Here is a 20,473-nt window from a genome sequence, read left to right on the forward strand (position 1 = left end):
GCTGTGGCCGGCCCCCGCGGGCCCCGGCGAGGCGGCGCTGCAGGAGCTGTGCGCGCAGCTGGAACGCTACCTGCGCGAGGCGGCCGGCGGCTGCGGCGGGGCGGCGGTGCGCGCCGCGCTCTTCCCGGCCGACGGCGCCGAGGTCGACTGCGAGAGCCCGCGCGCCTTCCGGGAGCGCGCCCTGCGCGCGCGGTGCGCCGAGGCGGGCGCGCGCCTGCGCCAGGTACGCCGGGTCCCCGCCGCGGGCCGTCCCGGGGGCGGGGCTGGGAAGAGGCGATTTCCAGTCGGACCCGGGCAAGGGGCGCGTGGGCGCGGGGGCGCAGGGGCGCAGGGCCCATCGCCCATCCCGGGGGAAGGGACCAGGAAGGGGCGGCTCCCGGTCGGACCGGGGGAAGGGGCGCAGGGGGTGCGGGGGCGCGGGGGCGCAGGGCCCGTCCCGGGGGAAGGGGCGATTCCCGGTCGGACTGGACCAAGGGGCCCGGGGACGCAGGGGCGCGGGGCCCATCCCGGGGGAAGGGACCAGGAAGGGGCGACTCCCGGTCGGACGGGGGAAAGGGGCACAGGGGTGCAGGGCACATCCCCGGCCGGGCGCCGCGGGAGGCCTGGCGCGAGGGCAGACCGAGTTAAAGCAGCAGCGGGGCGGGCCCTCCACCTTTGCACCGACGATGCTGGCCCAGCAGGCTGTGGTGACGGGAAATGCCAGAAAGTATCGAAAGCAAAACTGGAAATGTCCCTTCTACGTAGGGAAGAATGACACAGGCTAAGTGTAAACAGGTCCGCGTTCTGTGTGCTAGGGCAGATCAGTGATGGGGACAGACGCGTTAGAGGGTGAAAGGGCCTCTAGGAGACTGGTTTTTAAACTAATAAAGACTGGGTCAAACGGAAAGCCGACAGGAAGTGAGCCTTGTTCCTCAATTTGGAACAGCAACAACAGGAGTGCGATTTTAAGCTTGAAAGAGATCATTTCAGAGACCGAGCTCTTCATAATTGGAGGGGTGAACTTATAAAACTTAAGGGGAGGAGGAATACAAGTTTACAGAGGGTTTAGGAGAAAATATGGCGTCTATATCCACAGTTTACTCAGGAGAGCCAAGTTTAGCGCTGTCTCCTTCACCCTGGACGTGTCCTCTTGCTGGCCCTTTCTCCTTACAGGCCATTCTTAATCTGGATGATTTTTCCGTGCATTCTTTTGAGGAAGAGGGGGTGTAAGAGAAGCATTCAGCCGCATTGCACAATCTTAATTATATCCTCTCAAGCTAAATATAGAATGAGCTTTTTATTTATTTTTTATTGAGGTCACATTGGTTTATAACGTTATCTGAATTTCAGGTGTACGTGATTATATTTCGACTTGTGTGTAGACTACGTCATGTTCATCACCGAAAGTGTAGTTGCTGTTGGTCACTGTACACATGCGCCCCTTTACCCCTAGAATGAGCTTTTGAAATTAAAATGGTTTTATCCAAAGAGTTAGTGATGTCATTTTATACTGTGCTTTTATGTGTAAATATCTGCACACCCACTTCTCATGGGTTGATTTCACTTTATAATATGAGGAAACCACAGGGCAGTTTCAGGCCAGGCAGCTTTTTTATTTTTTTGAGCAAGATTAGCTTGAGCTAACATCCGCTGCCAATCCTCTATTTGCTGAGGAAGACTGGCCCCGAGCTAACATCCATGCCCATCTTCCTCTACTTTATGTGTGGGACGCCTGCCACAGCATGGTGTGCCAAGCGGTGCCATGTCTGCATCCAGGATCCGAACTGGCGAACCCCGGGCCACCGAAGTGGAACATGCGAACTTAGCTGCACCACCGGACCGGCCCCGTGCCAGGCAACTTTTGATCCTCAACTTTATCATTTTGTATCAGACAAGTTTTTATGTTTTAGACACTTGGTTTCTCACAGAGAGAAGTGCTTTTTCCTTAAATGAACATATTTCTGTTACTATCGTAAAAGTTGTAGTTTACCCAAATCGAAGTACATTCGTGGGTATTATAGCACCAGTATAGTTCATACTATTGAGTTGGCTTTTCACACTGGTGCAGGCCTCCTGTTTACCTGGAACTTAAAAATGGAGGATGGTGGAGGGCTTAAAGCCACAGTGTACCACATCCATGGAAAGGTGTATAAATAATACCTCATTTTTAGAGTAGAAAAGCAATTGATTCTAGAATTAGACCAATTGCTAATATTGCTGGTATATATAAAATGAAGCTGAATGTCTTGAATTCTTCTGAATAGCCTAAGAAATAGGGCTGAAAATGACCAGTTTGTGTTAAGTTTACTTTTGTGTGTGTGTGTGTCTTAATTTTCTTCAGGGAAAATTTTGCTTTTTTTAAAAAAAATACTACTTTTGTCACCTGGATGAAACTACAGCTGAACGTAGATCACTTTATCTTTGTGTATAGGCATGGAAATAGAAGAATTTAAGCATGTATTGACTGGAAAAAAACTCTATTCTTTTACTCAATTTTATTTTTCTTCTCCTGGGGGTAAGAGAATTTCTTACCAAATGAGTTTATCTAGATTATATACCGCTCAGTTTATTTTCTACCCTGTGTCAGAAGAAGCGCTCTGCGGAGACCAGGGCCACAGCTAGAGTCGTGACTCTGTAAATGAGTCTGCTCTGCTGGGGGCTTGGTGGTAGTATTCACCTGGGGAATTAAGGGAGTCAGCGTGCTGCAGAAACACGGGGCATTTCTATAACGTCCTCATGACCTTTTAAAACAGGAGTACAGCCTCACTAAACCTTTATGATCAGAACAGCGGTGATGAAATATCATCCACAATCTACAACCCGGAGATGACCACTGCTAATATTTGATGCTTCTTTCAAGTCTTCTTTCAGTACTTTGTACGTAGTTGAGATAAAGTTTCCAGCTGTGCTTTCTCCACCATTTATTACTATGAAGTCCCTCTGTTGTTCTAAACAACGTCCGAAAGCACAGGGCTGAGTGACTCCAGTAATGCTATCCCGGCACGGCTATACCGTGATTTATTTAACCATTCTTGTTTTATTGAGCATTTTGCTTACCCAAGAAAACAGCATTTTCATATTTAATCAGTTTTTAAATTGACGTATTAAGGTTTAGAATATTAAGGTTTCTTTTGCTTAGTTTGTTTCGTGTAACCTTATAAATGCTGTCCATATTTGACCTTCTAGGTTCTTCAAGGACATGAAAAGGCTGACACCATGGTAGCATTGATGCAAGTCTATGGAGAGGAAGATGAGGCATACCAGGAGTTAGTGACTATGGCGACCGCCTTCTTCCAGTATTTACTGCAGCCGTTCAGGCATATGCGAGAAGTAGCGGCTTCATGTAAGCTTGATATTCTGGTATGTTTTCTTTATATTTTTATTTTATCAGATTTACTATGTGTTACATATTTTCTTTAGTCACATTTAAGATTCAATCTGTGTTTGTGCTTTGGGTTCACCTTGATGTTTAGACGATGTAAATATATCGAATTTATTTTTGAAAATTGATAAAAATGAAGACATTTTTACATTGGTCATCTTCTTAATACATTAAGATTTTTGCAGATCTTAAGGGTTAAACACTTTCTTTGCTGATGACTTGCTTTCGATCTGATGCCTATTTACTTTAGCTGATTTTCAGTCTCTAAGGACCCATGAGAATCTCTTAGAAATAGGATGAAAATTTTATTAGCAAGGCCCTGGATTGTAATCGAGTCATTTAAACTTTAGTAAATGCTGTTCTCGCTCTTACTTCGTTGAGCCATGGAACAACCCTGTAACGCCAGTTGGAATAGGCGTGGTCGTCCCAGTGGTACAAGTGAGTCCAGAGCACAGAGGGGTTAAATAGCTGTCTTTGGGTCTCAACCAGCTGGCATCAGAAGACGTCCCAGAGTCTGTTGATCTCTGCCCCCTGCACTGGGCGTCCTTCCACACAGGTACCCGTGACCCCCGCCAGGCTACTGTACCGTAAAAACGCCATCATGTTTAGATGAAATTCATGCCTCTCTAACCTGTGGAGAAAGTTGTTCTGTTCACTGTGTTGAAAGTCTATTATTTGGATAGTCTTTACTTCTTGTATATTTAAGTGAAAGACTTTTGGGGCTGGCCCGGTGGCGCAGCAGTTAAGTGCGCACATAATGCTTCTTGGCGGCCAGGGGTTTGTTGGTTCAGATCCCGGGTGCAGACATGGCCCCACTTAGCACGCCATGCTGTGGCAGGCGTCCCACATATAAAGTAGAGGAAGATGGGCATGGATGTTAGCTCAGGGCCAGACTTCCTCAGCAAAAAGAGGAGGATTGGCAGTAGTTAGCTCAGGGCTAATCTTCCTCAAAAAAAAAAAAATAAACAAATGAAAGACTTTTTATTTTTTTTCAAGGTATGCTTTTATTTTTTGGGGGGAGAGGAAGATCAACCCTGAGCTAACATCTGTTGCCAGTCTTCCTCTTTTTTATTTCCTCCTCAAAGCCCCAGCACATAGTTGTATATCCTAGTTGTACATCCTTCTAGTTCTTCTGTGTGGGACGCCACCCCAGCATGGCTTGAGGAGCAGTGCTAGGTCAGTGCCCAGGATCCGAACAGGGGAACCCTGGCCGCCAAAGCAGAATGTGTGAACTTAACCACTATGCTGCTGGGCCGGCCCCTTTTCTTTCTTTAAATAACAGCTTTATTGAGATATAATTCACAGACCATACAATTCGCCTATTTAAAGTATACCATTCAGTGGTTTTTAGAATATTCAGAGTTGTGCAATCATCACCACTGTCTGATTTTAGAACATTTTCATCACCCCAAAAAGAAACTCCATACCCATTAGCAGTCACACCACATTACCCCCAACCCTCCCAATGATAGGCAACCTGGGGATTTCTGCCTCTGTAGATTTCCCTGTTCTGGACCTTTCATGTTGTATGAGACCATGCAACACATGGTCCTTTGTGTCACTCCTTTCGTATAGCATAATGTTTTCAAGGTCCATCCATGTCGTATCGTGTATCTGAACTTCATTTCCTTTTATTGCTGAATAATATTCACTATATGGATATAGCATATTTTACTTATCCATTTAGCAGTTGATGGCCATTTGGGTTGTTTCCACTTTTTGGCTATTATGAAGAATGCTGCTGTGAACATTTGTGTGCAAGTGACTATGTGGACATATATTTTCATTTATCTTGGATCTATACCTGGGAGTAGAATTGCCGGGTCATATGGAAACTCTATGTTTAACCTTTTAAAGAACTGCCAGACTGTTTTCCAAAGCAAATGCATTTTACATTCCCACTGGCAGTCAATGAGAGTTCCAATTTGTCCACATCCTCGCCAACACTTGTTCTTGTCTGCCTTTTTGATTTTAGCCTTCCTAGTGGGTATGAAGTGGGATCGCATTGTGGTTTTGATTTACATTTCCCTTATGGCTAACCTGTGTATTGTTCTTATGTTACTAACTTTGTAGAAGAATTGGATGCTGGGTGACATAGTACATGTCATAATGGTGAATGTACAGGTTTTCCTATCTTTTAGGTTATTGTATTACTTTTGCCCTTCAGGAGAGAATCACACTATAGAAAAGCTTCTTGCCACGTCCCTAAAAAAGCCATAGCAACAGCTAACCCTTGAGTGTGCCAGGCCCTATGCTGAGTGCTCAACAACCCAGATCTCATTTAAGCAATTGCTTATTGGTATCAATAGAGAAACATAACTTGACAGTATTTCTCTCTAGAAAAAGTTATTCTAGTAATGCAAAGTGAAAGTAGGTTTTTTAAAAAAATTTATGCCCCAGAGTATCCCTTTGTCTTTCAGGTGGTGGCCAGCTTAGAGCCTTATTCATACTCAGTAAGAAACTGCTGAATGAATGAAATTTAATTGCTTACGTGGTAGTAATAAAAGTAGTTGAAATAATCCACGTGACCAGTTTCCTTTCAATTTCCTAATGGCCCTACATTAGTATTCTCTCTTACTCATACAAGTTTCCCTTCTTTCTGTAGAAGTCCTTGGAGGAAGATGATCTGGGTCCTAAAAGGATAGTCGCCTTGCAGATGGAAGCCCAAGAATGGACCAGTCGGGCCGAAGAAGCTGTTGTCTCTATTCAAGATATTACAGTGAATTATTTTAAAGAAACAGTAGAAGCCTTAGCAGGTAATAATTTAAAATGCTATTCTAAGATATGTGTAATTTTCATTTTATTCAAAAAACATTTGAGCGCCTCTTAAGCACCGGACACTGTGTTTTCTAGGTACTGGGGATTCAGTACAAGGATAACTATAAACAGACACTGTACAGTCTGGTGAGGGGAGCGACATCTTAATTATGTGTTTGTTCAAACATGGAAAATGGCAGTGGCAAGAAGCCACGTGAAGAAGAGAAACATGGGGCTCTGAGAGCCCACGAGAGAGAAATGAGGCTCAGTCAGAGTGGTCAGCGAAGGCACCTGAGAAGTGGCGCTTGCCCTGAGGTCTGAAGGGTAAATGGAGGTCGAGAAAGCAAAGAAGTGAAGGAAGAGTGTTCCGTGCAGAAGGAATAGCATTTACAAAGGCCCTGTCTGGCTTGAGGGACCGTGGCAAGTTTGAGGAACTTAAAGAAGGCCCATGGGGCCGGAGCACAGTGTGGAGCGTGCGGTGTGAGAGGATGCTGGCCAGACAGGCAGGGAGGAGACCATGTAGGTCTGGTGGCTGGGGGAGGACTTTTGTCTGATCTTAAACCATTGTCCATAACAGTCCCAAAGACGAAACAATGTAATGTATGTCATCAGTTTGTCACATTACCGTCCGTTCATAAAATGGAATACCACGCAGCTATTAAGCATAATTCTCTGTGTCTATTTTTGTGAATGGCAACAGTTCCATGATATATTAAGTGAAATAAACAAGTTATAAAGCAGAATGATGATCATAGTAAGGGGGTTTTTTTTGGTCAAAATATCTATATAAGCCTGTCTAGCTAGACATAGAAACAGTCCAGAAGGATATGCACCAAAATGTAAGAAGCAATTGCCTCAAGTAGGTGACATTCATGGTTTATTATTTCCTTCTTTTTTTAAAAAATAAAGTATCTAAAACTTTATACCAATGACCATGTACTATTTTTGTGACAATAAAAAAGTCATTAAAATACGATAATTTTTCCTTTAAGAGGATGTTTTGCAGTTAATATGGGAGGCAATAAACAAAGAATTAGCTCAGGATAAATTTTTCCCTTTTTAACGAGTTGTAATTATGTTTTATTTGATTAATTATAATCCAACAGAAATGCAGAAACAAATGGAACAGGATGAGAAGAGATTTGGCCCAGCTGCCTGGGCCACGGCAATTCCCAGGTTCGAAAAACTCAAGCTGATGTTCGCCCAAGAGACGCTGCAGCTCATGAGGGCCAAGGAGCTGTGTTTGAATCACAAAAGAGCTGAAATTCAGGGAAAGGTAGGACAAAGATGAGTGTAACTTTGTTTTAAAAATAGACTTTTATTTCAGATAGCACCTTTCTTTCCAGGCCTTGTTAAAGCCTTCCCTTCTTCCCTTATTGATGAGAATTTAGAGACTATGGAAGGTTGGCCATAAAGTTTCCATTTGGTCTAGATGTTTTTGAAAGACTGTATTGTAGGATTCACTTGATAGTAACATTGAGCTCAGTGCTGAAGTAGGTAATATACTCTAAAGTCAATCAAGCAGTGTTTTCAGCACGTCTTTAGAATAACCAGAGGGGCTTCATCCTAAGGTCGCAGTCACTTAGATTCTTTCCTGTAATGTTATCACTTTAAAGCAGAAAACATTGTAAATACTTTATTGCCATTTATTTTTCTCAAACCCTAAATGTTGTCATATGTTTCAAGGTGAGAGAAAGTATTTGTAATAAATGTTGAAGAAGGCATTTTTGTTTCGTTAAATGAAACGGAAAAGTGTTTCTTCTCTCTTTGCTTTTTTATATTTGGTACTGAGCGAGGAATAGAAAATAGCTCGAATACTTCTAATGTTTGCTTTTAATATACTAATTATTTTAACTGGCTCTTATTTTTTTTTCATGAAAACAAGATGGAAGATCTTCCAGAACAAGAAAAAAATATAAATGTTGTAGATGAATTAGAAATACAATATTATGAAGTTCAATTAGAACTATATGAGGTTAAATTCGAGATATTAAAATATGAAGAAATACTGCTTACTACACAGTTGGACTCTATTAAAAGACTTATAAAAGGTAAAATTTATATTTAAATATATATATTAAAATGCTTAAATTACACATTCAGGGAAATACAGACCATATTATCAGTTACTTCTTGTACATTGTCTAAAACATTCTACTGAAATTTGCTAAATAAAATTTCCTTTCAGTATTTTCATTATTCAGATAACATATTCTTTGTTAAACACACAGCAAAACAAAGAAAGGAAAACTGTTATTAACCCCAGTTCCGTCATCTAGAGTTACTTAGGAATAACAGTTTGCTGTATAGCTTTCCAGCCTTTTTTGTATGCTGATGTATATAAATAAATACGAATTTTGTAAACCAAAACTATATATCCTGTTCAGTAACCTCTTTTTCTTGTAATGCATGATAACCATCTTTCCACCTCAGTGAGTAATGAAACATCAACACTTTTAATGGCTGCATAGTATTCCAGTGTATGGCTACCCCGTGATTTTCAGTTCTTCACTGTTAGGAACGGCAGTGTCATGTGAAGAACCTTCCTTTGTACATGTCTTTGTATAGACGACAGATTATTTCTTTGGAATAAATTTCTAAAGATGGAATCATTGGGTCAAGCACAATGCAAACGTATTTTGACACATATCTGTTAAAACAACACCTCCACAGTCATTTGGTGCACATTTTTTCCTCCCCTCTAGTACTTTCTGATTTCTAAATTTCATACCACCTGATGGCCCTCTAGACAGGTTGCACAAAATGATACTCCCATCCACAGATTATGAAAATATCTGTGTCTCCATGCTTATATCATTCTTTTAAATTCTTGCCTACTTGGTAGAAAGAAATGGCATCTTCTAATTTTCATTTATTTAATTATAAGTGATGTTGAATGCAATTTTGCATGTTTACAGGCCACTTGTATTTCTTTTATTCCATCTTTTATTTGTGGTCTTTGCCCATTTTTCTTTGGAATGTTCCCTTTCCATATTATGGATATTACTCTGTTATCTGTAATATGTTGCAAATAATGTCTCCTTGTCATTGGCTTTTTCTTGCCTTGCAGAAATATTTAATTTTTATGAAGTCCTATCTATCAATCTTTTGCTTTTGGTGTTCTACCTGGCAAAGTCCTCCTTAACCCCAAATTATATCAATATATACTTATGTTTTCTTTTAGTATTTTTATGATTTTGTTTTTTAGAACATTTAGCCCTTTAATCCAGGTGAAATTTATTTTGATGTAGGTAGGAATCTAACTTTTCCCTCCAAATTGTTAGCAGTCCCAGTCATTGGTTGTAAGAACATTTTCCCCTACTGCTTTGACTTGCCACCTGTTTCCCATGCAGAATTATTATATTTGTTTTGCTCTGTTGATGAATTAGTTGCTGTCATTGATTCGTGAGTGGCTTCTGGTACTGGTGCCGTGCTGCTCCCGTTACTGTGCTGTGGAGGGATGTTTTAGTACCTGGTAAAGCAAGTACCTCCTTCATTCCTCTACTTTTCCCCGAGTTTTTGGACTATTCTCACTCTTTCATTCTTGCAGATGAACTTTAGAATCATTTTGGCAAGTTCAAAACAAAAAAACAAAAAACTCTTTGGAATTTTTATTGGGATTCTGCTTAAAATTAGAGATTAATTTGGGGAGAATTGTCATCTTTTCACTTTTGAATCTTCCCATCCAAGAGCATGGCAGGCCTCTCCAGTTACTTAAGTCTTTTTTCCCCTAAAGTTGCTCCCAGTTTAATAATTTTCTTCACATAGATCCTGAACACGTAATTTAATCCTAAGTATTCAAAAAACTTTACAGTAGTGTCAGGTCATAAGCATTGTACATATTTAGGAAAAACTTCTATTAGAAAAAAGTTAATCTGGAAGGACACGTGCCAAATTGTTCAGAATGTTTTCCTCTGAGAATGAGTTTTGAAAGGTTTGGGGAAGGAAGAAAATTTCACTTTTTATTTTATGTACTTTTGTAGGGCTTGAATTTGTTGCAATTAGGATGCATTTAAAAAAAATGAATATGTAATCAAGATTAAATATCTTTGGGGCCAGCCCAGTGGTGCAGTGGTTGAGTTCACACGCTCCACTTCGGCAGCCCGGGGTTCACCAGTTTGGATCCCAGGTGCGGACCTCCATACCGCTAATTGGGCCATGCTGTGGCAGGCGTCCCAGGTATAAAGTAGAAGATGGGTATGGATGTTAGCTCAGGGCCAGTCTTCCTCAGCAAAAAAAAAGAGGTGGATTGGTGGCAGATGTTAGTTCAGGGCTAATCTTCCTCAAAAAAAAAAAGATTAAATATCATTAAGGCACCTTAATGATATACTGCTGGTAAACTGTAAGTTGCCTTTCTAGAGGACAATTTGACAATAGTTATCAAGAGCCTTAAATAAAGGAAGTCATAAAAAGTGTACACAAAGATTTATATTCAGAGATGTTCATCATGGTGAAATTGATAATAATGGAACATTGGATAACAACAGAGAATCCTTAAGTTAGAGAATACTGTGTTGCCATTAAAATTATATTCCCATCACACGGAAAATGTTCTCCAAGAATTCTGTTTATTGATATGTGTAGCTATATAAGTAGAGTGCATGTGTGTGTGTGTATGTGTGTACACATATACATACATAAGCGTTAACAATGCTTCTCCTTGGGTGGTGGAATTAGAAGTGATCTTTACTTTCCTTACATTAAAAAAAAATTTATGCATTATTTTTAAGAATAAAAACATGTTTTTAAAAAATCATCAATATGTTTTTAGATAAGCAAGATGAAGTTGTCTATTACGATCCGTGTGAAAGTCCAGAGGAACTTAAAGTCATTGATGCTGTGATGGGGCTGCAGGAGGAGAAGAATCTGGAGCTGAAAGAACTCAGCCGGCAGTGCCAGCGGCTGGAGTCTAGACGGGGCCGGATCTGCGCCAGGAGAGCCCACCTCCGGAGCAGAAAGGCAGGGGCGCCTAGCAGCTTTCTTTTCTTTCTCTTTCCAGGAATTTCTTCTTTTATGAAAGATAGAGAAGTATTGAAAATAAGCCTTTTACCAGAGCTTAATTTTTTGTGTTTATGTAGATATCAGTGGCTACAATTAAAATATATTTTAAATAATCTTCTTTCAAAAGATTCTTTTTCTTTTTGGATTTAAGCATTTATCATAATCTCTAGATTTTAATTAATTCATTCGACAACTATTTGTTGAATGCCCGTTATGTACACAGGTATTTAAAAAATCACATTAGATAGAAACTTCTAATAATAAGCTATAATAAATTCTAAAATTTTATTGCAAAGTTGATTATAAAATATCAGTCAGAGATAATACTCAGTTTATTTGAATCCTTATATTGGGTATGTGATTTTTTTGGTTAATTTTTAAAAACTCCATGATTACATAAAACGGTAACATCCTAAGAACTGTTAAGCACAGCTGAAATGTGGTTTTTAACATCATTTTTCCAGTATTTGTAGGTGGGATATGCTTTTGTAGGCTTTTGGAAGTATTATTTGTAACCTTATGGGGAAATGTGTTTAAAACAACTGCACTGAAACATTCTTAGGATGCATCCCACTTAGGAATGGGGGGCGACCTGTGTGTCCTCTCATTTCCTCTGGGTTGGAGGATTTGCTTTTTCATCTCGCTAAGCGCTCACTCACAGCTGTGGCCTTCCCGACGGGGAGCAAGTGATCCCCGTTAGCAGCGGCCCATCAGCCCGTATCATGTGACTGAGGCCATGGCGGGAACTCTGATTGACGAACGCCGTACACCACAGCCCAAGTGCAGTGCTTTCTCTATTCACCTTCTGTGCTGTAGCCCATGGTAATATTAAAGACCATGTGGGTGATTTATCTTGCTTCACCAGGATCAATGCAAAGAAAATCATCGCCTCAGATTACAACAGGCCGAAGAAAGTAGAAAATATTTTCATCAGCATCATAGTATTCAGATGGTGAGTGGCTGAAGAGCAATGTGTATATTTGCGCCATGTGACACACCGGCTTCACTTTGTGGGGCCTGGCGCTCTGCCGCCCCGGACCTGCCTCGAGCTGTCAGCCTTGACCCTGGGGAGACCGCGTGGTCCAGCCCTGCAGCCCGGGGAGCCACCGCCTCAGTGGTGGGGAGGGTCACGGCTCCTATCTTTCTCCAGAAAGAAATTTTATTTTGAGAAAAATCTTATTTTGAGAAATTTACAAATATGTTTGTTTAAATATAGAAAAGAAACAAGATAAAAGAAGAGGAGCAGAAGAAAAAAGAATGGATACACCAAGAACGCCAAAAGACACTCCAACGAGTGAGGGCATTTAAGGAGGTAAGTTCCAGAACTCAACTCACCTCACCTCACCTGCGTTTTCTGGAGAAATAAATGAAGATCACTCATCCTAGGAGAAAAGTATAAAGTATTACGAACAGCTGATTTGGAACACAAAATGTTCCCCAAATGCCATTATTTTTAGTATGTAAATAAAACCCAAAAATATTAGAACACCAAGATGTTTCGACATTGCCACGCGCTAGGGGTCCTGCTGTCCCCTCCCGACCAAGTGGTGCTGACTCTGCCCACCTTGTGTCAACCTGCAGGGAAAACCGAAAATAGTTAAATTGCCCTCAACACTAGCTGGCTTTTTCCTCATTTGTAATAAAGAATTCTTTACAGTGCAGTCAAGGGAACACTGTAACATCAGTAAAGTGCTCTGTGAAAAGTGAATGGAGGGGCCGGCCCAGTGGTGCAGTGGTTAAGTTTGCATGTTCCGCTTCAGCGGCCCAGGATTCGCCAGTTCGCATCCCGGGTGCAGACATGGCACCGCTTGGCACGCCATGCTGTGGTAGGCGTCCCACATATAAAGTAGAGGAAGATGGGCACGGATATTAGCTCAGGGCCAGTCTTCCTCAGCAAAAAGAGGAGGGTTGGTGGCAGATGTTAGCTTAGGGCTAATCTTCTTCTTCAAAAAAAGTGAATGGGTTTTAAAAAAAAACAGTAAATACTTATTTAAGAATAACATTAAACATGTTGAATATAAAACATAAACCTGTTCTCATCACACACACCTTCACAAAGACCCCAGTATACTGTTGCCCCCAGAAGAGGAAACAACCCACTCCCAGACAAGATTCTGGAATAAGGTATTGAAGGTGTGCTGTGTGACACCAGCAAGAAGAGTAGGGGCCACTGGAGACAATGAATCATGACATACTAACTTTATCTTCTTTTCTGATATGCTTACTACTCTGACCATCACTGAGTGCCTACTGTATACCAGGCACTGGGCTAGACACTCACATTGCTTCTCATTTAATTCCTAAAACAACTTTGAGAGATGTTATCATCGCCACTTTACAGATGAGTAACTGAGACTCAGAGTGGCTTCCCAGCTCAGCTCCAGGTAGTACAGAGCCAGGGCTAGCTTCAGAGTCGCCGTAGGAATTCTCCAACCTGGGTGGCACCTCAGGATCCCCTGGGGAGCTTCTAAAAAGTACCGATGCTCAGATGCCACCTCCAGAGACTCTGACTTAATCGTACTGGCTGAGGTCCTGGGCGTGAACCCAGGTGGGAAGGCCGAATGGAAGGGGAGCTCCCTGAACACCGGATGAACGTGGAGCTGATGAGGGGAGAGTCCCTGCTCGGTCAGCCGTCACCAGAGGGTCGTGGTGAGTGGAACCGAGTCAGTGGGAGGAAGGGATTGGAGGGTTCCAAGTCCAGCTCCTTTGCCCTGAACCAGTCGAATCAGGCATCAACTTTTCAAATATGGAGATGGGCGGGATAGACAGGTGGAAGATGACAGAATCAGGCAGCCTAAGATCTCAACAGACTGGAACCATGAGTTAAAAATCCTAACAGGTTGACCTCAAATTCGTTTAAGTTGCAGGTTTTCAACCAAAAAACCTGTTATGGAGGTGAACACGGACACGGGGCTGGTAGAAGGAGTGCGTGTGTGGGTTAATCGTAGGGCACGAGGACCTTGAGAATCTAATTTCCTTCAGCTTCACCTGAGTCACTTTCGAGGGAGCTGCAGAAAAGCTCATGTGTTTTTAGAGAGTACAAACAGAAGCACCCTCTGAGGAGTGAGGGAATTCTGTGCTCACCGAGAAGCGCTACCCTCGAAGGGGACAACGCCAGTTCGAGCACTTTCAGAAGGGAGCAAGTAGGAGAGGAAGAGTGGAAACGAAGTCATGTGATAAATGATACTTGCTGAGCCCAGAAAAGTTGTTTTAAATATCTGAAGGGCCGTTAGGAAGTAAAGGATGTAATTTGTCCTGGGTGAGCCCTCAGGGAGAGGAGAACTCGACAGGCTGGAGTCACAGCGACATGCTGTGGAGGGGATCCTTGGGTGGCTGGTGATCCTCAGCAGCAGAGGATGACTGAGTGAGCCCTGGAGTCCTGCCCGGAGCTCCTGGGATCGTCATTGTGCTGGTACCCTGTCTGACCAAAGCCGCATGATGGCAGCTGCGTGACTAGCAGATGCCTGGGTGAGGTTTGGGGCTGGTTGCCATTGTTTTGCTGTTTGCTCTGAAAAGACTTGGAAGAATGTGAGAGAGAGAGAGAAATGCTCTTGGAGTTTATCAGAATCACACTTTTGATGTATTTAAGTGTCAAGTTAAACTTGAGTGTTTACGTTTGGCGTGTTTTGGGTTTACGTTTACATTAGTAGTATCATATTGTATACGTCCTTTGCCAGTTTCTTTTTTCACTTAAATTATATTTTTGAGATGTATTCGTGTTGAGATATGTGCATGTAGATCTAGTTCCTATTAATGGCTACATAGTAGTAACATTTTATGTGTTTTATTGGCTAATCATGCCTTCTTTTTTTAAAGATTGGCACCTGGGCTAACAACTGTTGCCAATCTTCTTTTTTTTCTTCTTCTTCTTCTCCTCAAAGCCCCCCAGTACATAGTTGTATTTATTCTAGCTGTGAGTGCCTCTGGTTGTGCTATGTGGGACGCCGCCTCAGCGTGGCCTGATAAGTGGTGCCATATCCATGCCTAGGATCCGAACCAGCGAAACCCTGGGCTGCCAAAGTGGAGCGCGCGAACTTAACCACTCGGCCCCGGGGCCGGCCCCAATCAGTGCCTTCTTTAGGGACCCTCCCAACCCCTCAAGGTTAGGTCTTCGTAGGGTTACATTTTTCTTTATCAAGCTAATACCTGAGAGATCAGAACTTTTTAAATTCACATTTTTAAATTATAAAATTTACTCTAAGCCTAAAAGTTAGAGAAAAGAAACATCCATAATTCCTGTTATAATGTCTGCTGGTATTTTTCATGATCTGTCTTTTTACATGGTTATAAATTTTAACACTTCATCATCTGTATTTTTTTAGGATATTTCACAGACTTTGTACTATTTATGATTTTTTATGGCTGCCTAATATTTTAAATAAATTCACCATTTTTTCAAATAACTTTCTATTTTTGGTATTTAAGGTTTCTGAGATTTCATACTAAAATATTATGAATATTTTCATCTCTATGTATTCTTTCATATCTTTATTTTATTACAGAGAAAGTATTATATCAGAGGATGTAAATGCTTATTTTTTTCTATAGATTTAGTAGCAAGGGTGGCGTACAGAGTGAGAAGGTGGCACTGTGAACAGTCTACTCACAGAAACTCTTCAGGGTTCATTTATTTATAGGAAGCTTCGGCATTTTGATGGTTTGCATTTGTGGCACGTTTCTCACAGCAGTTTTTCATTTTCAGAGATGTCCAGGTCAGTCTCTACAGAAGACCCCTTGCTCAGAATCTGCGGCTCCAAACCTGCCAGGTGGACGTTCCCAGCAGACAGCCTCACCGCCGTCTCGGAGGACGGTGGTAACTCATCAGTCCTGTAGGAAAACCAGACGTGCTCCCACGTCTAACGTTAGCAATGTGAAAGCCCCCGACCGTCAGGACTGCCCTGGAAATAGCCCTGTCCAGGTCTTTGTTCCAGTTGGTGACCGAACACACTCCAAATCCAGTGAGGAACTGTCACCCCTGCCACAACCTCCCCCTCCACCACCGCCGCCACCACCGCCGCCCCCACCACCCCCACCGCCCCTCCCACCTGGGTCCTTTTCTTCTCAATCTGCAACTCGTCCGAATTTACACTTCGGGACTTCAGTAAAAGATGACCGGCCACTTCCGCTAGTGTGTGAATCGCCTGCTGAAAGACCACGTGATTCCTCAGACAGTTTTCAGTGCCCAGGTAACCCTCTGGAATTCTGCCCCCGCTCCCTGTGGGCTGTTGAGCAGTGGAAGCATTCTAGCCTTAGCAGCCGTCATCTCCAGATCAGTCTTTTCCAGAATTCTCTGCAGTCTTAAAATCTTCCAGTGTCTGTTGCCTTAAGTATTACTCTATTATTGCAAAGTTAGTATGGCCTAACTCTGAGGTTGGTCAACGCTAACTCATCTTCAAGGAACCATCTCTATACATTTAATGTCCCATGAGTCAGATCTCTGAGGCTTTCCTCGGTCTATTTCAGGTTTCTTAAGACTTCAGTCAGTGTTCCATTTTTGCCATTTGAATATTTTTCAGTGTTGCTTTGAATTAAGCTTACTGTTGCATTCTGAGTCCTTAAAACAGAATTAAATTGTTGCATTTTAAGCAAAATTGCATTAAGCAATTAAGCAGTGTTGCTTGGGAATTCTGGTAGAGGAATATCAGCCAGAATATGGAAGGCGGTTCTTGGAGACTGACTGGCAGACTGAGAAACTTTACTGTGGGAAATCTTTCTAAGATGAAGTGGTCAGGGGCCAGCCCCATGGACGAGTGGTTAAGTTCGTGCGCTCCACTTTGGTGGCCCCCGGTTTTGACCGGTTCGAATCCTGGGTATGGACATGGCACTGCTCATCAGGCCACACTGAGGCGGCATCCCACATGCCACAACTAGAAGGACCCACAACTAAAAATACACAACTATGTACTGGGGGGCTTTGGGCAGAAAAAGGAAAAATAAAATCGTTAAAATGAAGTGGTTAAAAAAAGGGGGGACCACTTTTTGCCTTTGCAAGTACAGCACAGTGAATACACTTGAATATTTGTTTAAAGAGGGCTGTAGTTCTGACTCATAATTCTGGTCTAGATGTTGACTGTTGAGGAAACTGGCTTAAATCTGCCTGGACTCAGAGCCTGCTGCTTTGGGATATATTTTTGTGTGTGTGTATGTTTTAGATAAATCCTAGCAAAATGCTGTGTACATCTGTTTTAAAGACTATGCTTGAGCACCTCCACCTAGAACGTGCAAAGGTACTGTGATCAGTGATGTGAATGATATACAGGTAACAGTTCCAAATGGTGGTTCTGGTTAATTGTGTACTCTAGTTATTCTGAGTTCAAGGTTTCACTGTACTTAGAACCAGGTACAAATGAAAATGTCACACTATGAGGTGGAGACCAAACGGCCCATTTCCGTGGAAGTGTGTGACAACATTGTGTAAATGGAAAGTGAGCGCTTGGATACCTGTGCCTGCACTGGAGTTTGGATGTGGGGTCCTCATTCCCACTGGGCCCATGCACAGTGTTGGGAAGCTCTACTCAACGCGCACACACCGCCTCATCCCACTGGAGAGAATAAGAAAGTGTGAATTCACCCAAAAATGCCCTTGATAGGGAAACTTGGTTTTATTACTCCTAGAAGGGAATTGCAACGTTTAGGTTTAAATCCAGAGAGAAGCAGCATTTTGTTAGCCATCGTGTGGCCTTTCAGTCTTGAACTAGACATAGTCTTGAAGCCATACCTGGAAGGTCTCTAGATGAGCGGGACCTTCCAGTCACGCCCACCTCTGGCTGGTGGTAAAAGATTTTACCCCCTCAGGGGTTTCAAGATGCCAGAGTGAAGCTTCTCCTCACTAAAGCCTCTAAAGTCTGATCTAATTTGTGTTTTGATAGCATTTCACACCCTCAAAAATAGCACGCGTAAGTTACCGCAGGGTAACGTGGGTGGAAGTGAGCACGCTGTGTACGGAGATGAGCCAGGGCCCCCTCCAGGCTCACTGAGCTGCTGGTGGAAGTTTTATGTGGATGGAGCCTTTTTGTGTGTGGAAACCTACACACTTCACTGTCACAGAACGAGTCATCACACTAATATCCAGGACTGAAGTTAGAGAAACACAGCACGGTGTATTTTTAAAAAAGATTTTTCAAAAGTGGTAAGGGAAGGGGCCGGCCCGGTGGCGCAGTGATTAAGCGCGCACATTCCGCTTCGGCGGCCAGGGGTTCGCTGGTTCGGATCCCGGGTGCGGACATGACACCACTCATCAAGCCATGCTGTGGCAGGCGTCCCACATATTAAGTAGAGGAAGATGGGCATGGATGTTAGCTCAGGGCCAGTCTTCCTTCAAAAAAAAAAAAAGTGGGAAGGGAAATGGGAGAGATACAGTCTCAGAGGTATCTGAGTCATGCACATCAGGTCAGATTATCTACACCCCAAGCATCCAAAACTCTCATCGGGATCACACAAAAAGATTACAACATCTGTGTTTTGAAAAACAGACTTTCTAACAAAAGCGTCCATGACTGTGCCTGTGAGTTGCTATGGGTTTGAAGTAGTGGAAGGTAAGTGGTCCAGGTAAAATACTAGTAATTAAACTATCCTGGATTCAAACAGGGAGCTTGTGGTTGATCTTTCTAGCAAATAATCAAAGCATTTGTTTAATGGAAGAATGATTATTTGTTTAAATCACAGCATTGACTGATGTGTGCCTTAATACCTCTAACTACTACAAAAGTGTCTTGGCATCTCAGGGAGAAAGTATGTTTTCTTGATGGTACTTGCTCTCTTTGCTCCATTCAGGCTCTATGGATGAGGTGCTGGCCTCCTTACGGCAGGGCAGAAGCCCCCTCCAGAAAGCGGAAGCGCCTGCCTTGCCCCCTCCCCGTGCCTCAGTCAATGAACAGCTTCTGGCTGCCATCCGGCAAGGGGTCAAACTGAAGAAGGTCCACCCTGACCGTGGCCTGAGCCCCAGCAGGAAGCCGACCAGCGACCTGGAGAGGAGCATCCAGGCGGCGCTCCAGAGGATCAAGAGAGTGTCTGCTGACTCCGAGCAGGAGGAGGAGGAGGAAGACGAGGAGGAGGACAGGGAGGAGCAGAGCCCCGGCGAGTGGGACCATTAAGCTGTCCCCAAGGCCAGAGGCACCATGCAGTGTTCCGCATGGAGCGGTGTGGGCCCCAGGCCTGTTCCTGAAAAGCACGTGTAGGTGCTGGTAGACTGGCCGCAGGACCCCCAACAGGTCAGCAGGGCTTGGGCTGTGACGCTGCAGCTCTTACTTAATGTCCTGGCTCTTAAAACCAGAGACTGTAGTTGGGATCTAAGGACACACAGACAGTATTGCTGGCGTAAGAGAAGAGTATTTATTTTTCACATGGATAATCTAGAACCATTCCCTTATTCTAAAAAATGGCTTCAGTGCTATGGTAAACAGCACTATTAAGGCTACTGACCGTGTCCTCCTGTGTCGGGGGGGTCGTGGTGTCCTCAGAGTTAAAGGTTTGAATGTGAACATTTTAGCAATAATCAGAATAAATTGCTTATATTCAGGAATTGTTTTAAATATTTTAAATACAATTTAAGTATCAAGCACTGTATAAACTCATAATAAAGGACTATTTATAATGCATCAGTGTCACACGTGAGAAAACGAAAACATAACATCTTACCTGATACAAAGCACAGCCTTCCCCACCTGGGTGGGTTTAACCTTTTCAGTACGATTTTAGCTAAACATTTGTTTAAGCAAATACTGTGGCTGGGGGAGGGGTGCTGTTCCTCTCGGGAACTGAGGTCTCATACTGGAGTCTCTTCTTCTTGCTTTGGGTTAAAATTGGGAAAGCAGAAGCGGCCAGGACAAGGCAGCCCACTCGTCTCTCAGATTGTCCAAAGCATCCCCGTACCTCCTAACCCTCCCTCTCGCCGGGGCAATCCCAGGTTTCCACAGAACAAGATGAATCACGCTCCTTTGTCTCCAAAGAGAAGTTGGTATAGACCAAAACTCTTCCTGCTGCCAGTTTCTTCTTAACTAACTGTGTCCTGTACAAGCCTGAGGGGCCTTGGCCGCAATCGCTGGGAGGGGTTTGGGTCCTTCTTCAGTAGCTGCACCTCGGACCTCCGTGTGTGGCTGGAGATCTGTCAGGTGACCCACAGGTCTGTCACGTGTCCTCCCTTCTCTGACCTCAAGGGGTGCAGACCCACATCCAGCTCCCGTGTGTGAGTGTCCCTCGCTCTGTCAGCCTGGGCCCGGGCGCTGGTGTCTGAGGTACCAAGCCGTGACCCTTCATTGGCTCATCCCCTTTGCTCCCTCACAGGTTCCCAGGGGTGCCACACGGGGGGTGGCCCCTGCTGGCTACTCCCTGGGCTTCAGTTCCAAATGCTAGAAG

At 43.3% G+C, this 20,473-nt stretch overlaps 2 protein-coding genes across 2 annotated transcripts in view; one reads left to right on the top strand and one right to left on the bottom strand.

Annotated features, from left to right (window-relative positions):
• FSD2 (fibronectin type III and SPRY domain containing 2) overlaps nt 1-194 on the bottom strand; it is a 49,591-nt gene extending 49,397 nt beyond the window's left edge. Inside the window, exon 1 of the mRNA XM_046653795.1 lies at nt 71-194. The gene's annotated coding sequence lies outside the window, so the exon portion shown is untranslated. The remainder of the gene's footprint in view (nt 1-70) is intronic.
• Nucleotides 1-19,716, top strand: part of WHAMM (WASP homolog associated with actin, golgi membranes and microtubules) — a 20,360-nt gene extending 644 nt beyond the window's left edge. Inside the window, exons 2-11 of the mRNA XM_046652781.1 lie at nt 6-223; nt 3,166-3,339; nt 5,967-6,117; nt 7,225-7,394; nt 8,004-8,169; nt 10,890-11,077; nt 11,985-12,071; nt 12,336-12,431; nt 15,822-16,305; nt 18,893-19,716. Coding sequence (XP_046508737.1) covers nt 6-223; nt 3,166-3,339; nt 5,967-6,117; nt 7,225-7,394; nt 8,004-8,169; nt 10,890-11,077; nt 11,985-12,071; nt 12,336-12,431; nt 15,822-16,305; nt 18,893-19,212 — 2,054 coding nt within the window. The 3' untranslated portion in view covers nt 19,213-19,716. The remainder of the gene's footprint in view (nt 1-5; nt 224-3,165; nt 3,340-5,966; nt 6,118-7,224; nt 7,395-8,003; nt 8,170-10,889; nt 11,078-11,984; nt 12,072-12,335; nt 12,432-15,821; nt 16,306-18,892) is intronic.
• Nucleotides 19,717-20,473: the final 757 nt, after the last annotated feature.

This window comes from Equus quagga, chromosome 2 (assembly GCF_021613505.1).
Source record: "Equus quagga isolate Etosha38 chromosome 2, UCLA_HA_Equagga_1.0, whole genome shotgun sequence".
Taxonomy (NCBI): Eukaryota; Metazoa; Chordata; class Mammalia; order Perissodactyla; family Equidae; genus Equus; species Equus quagga.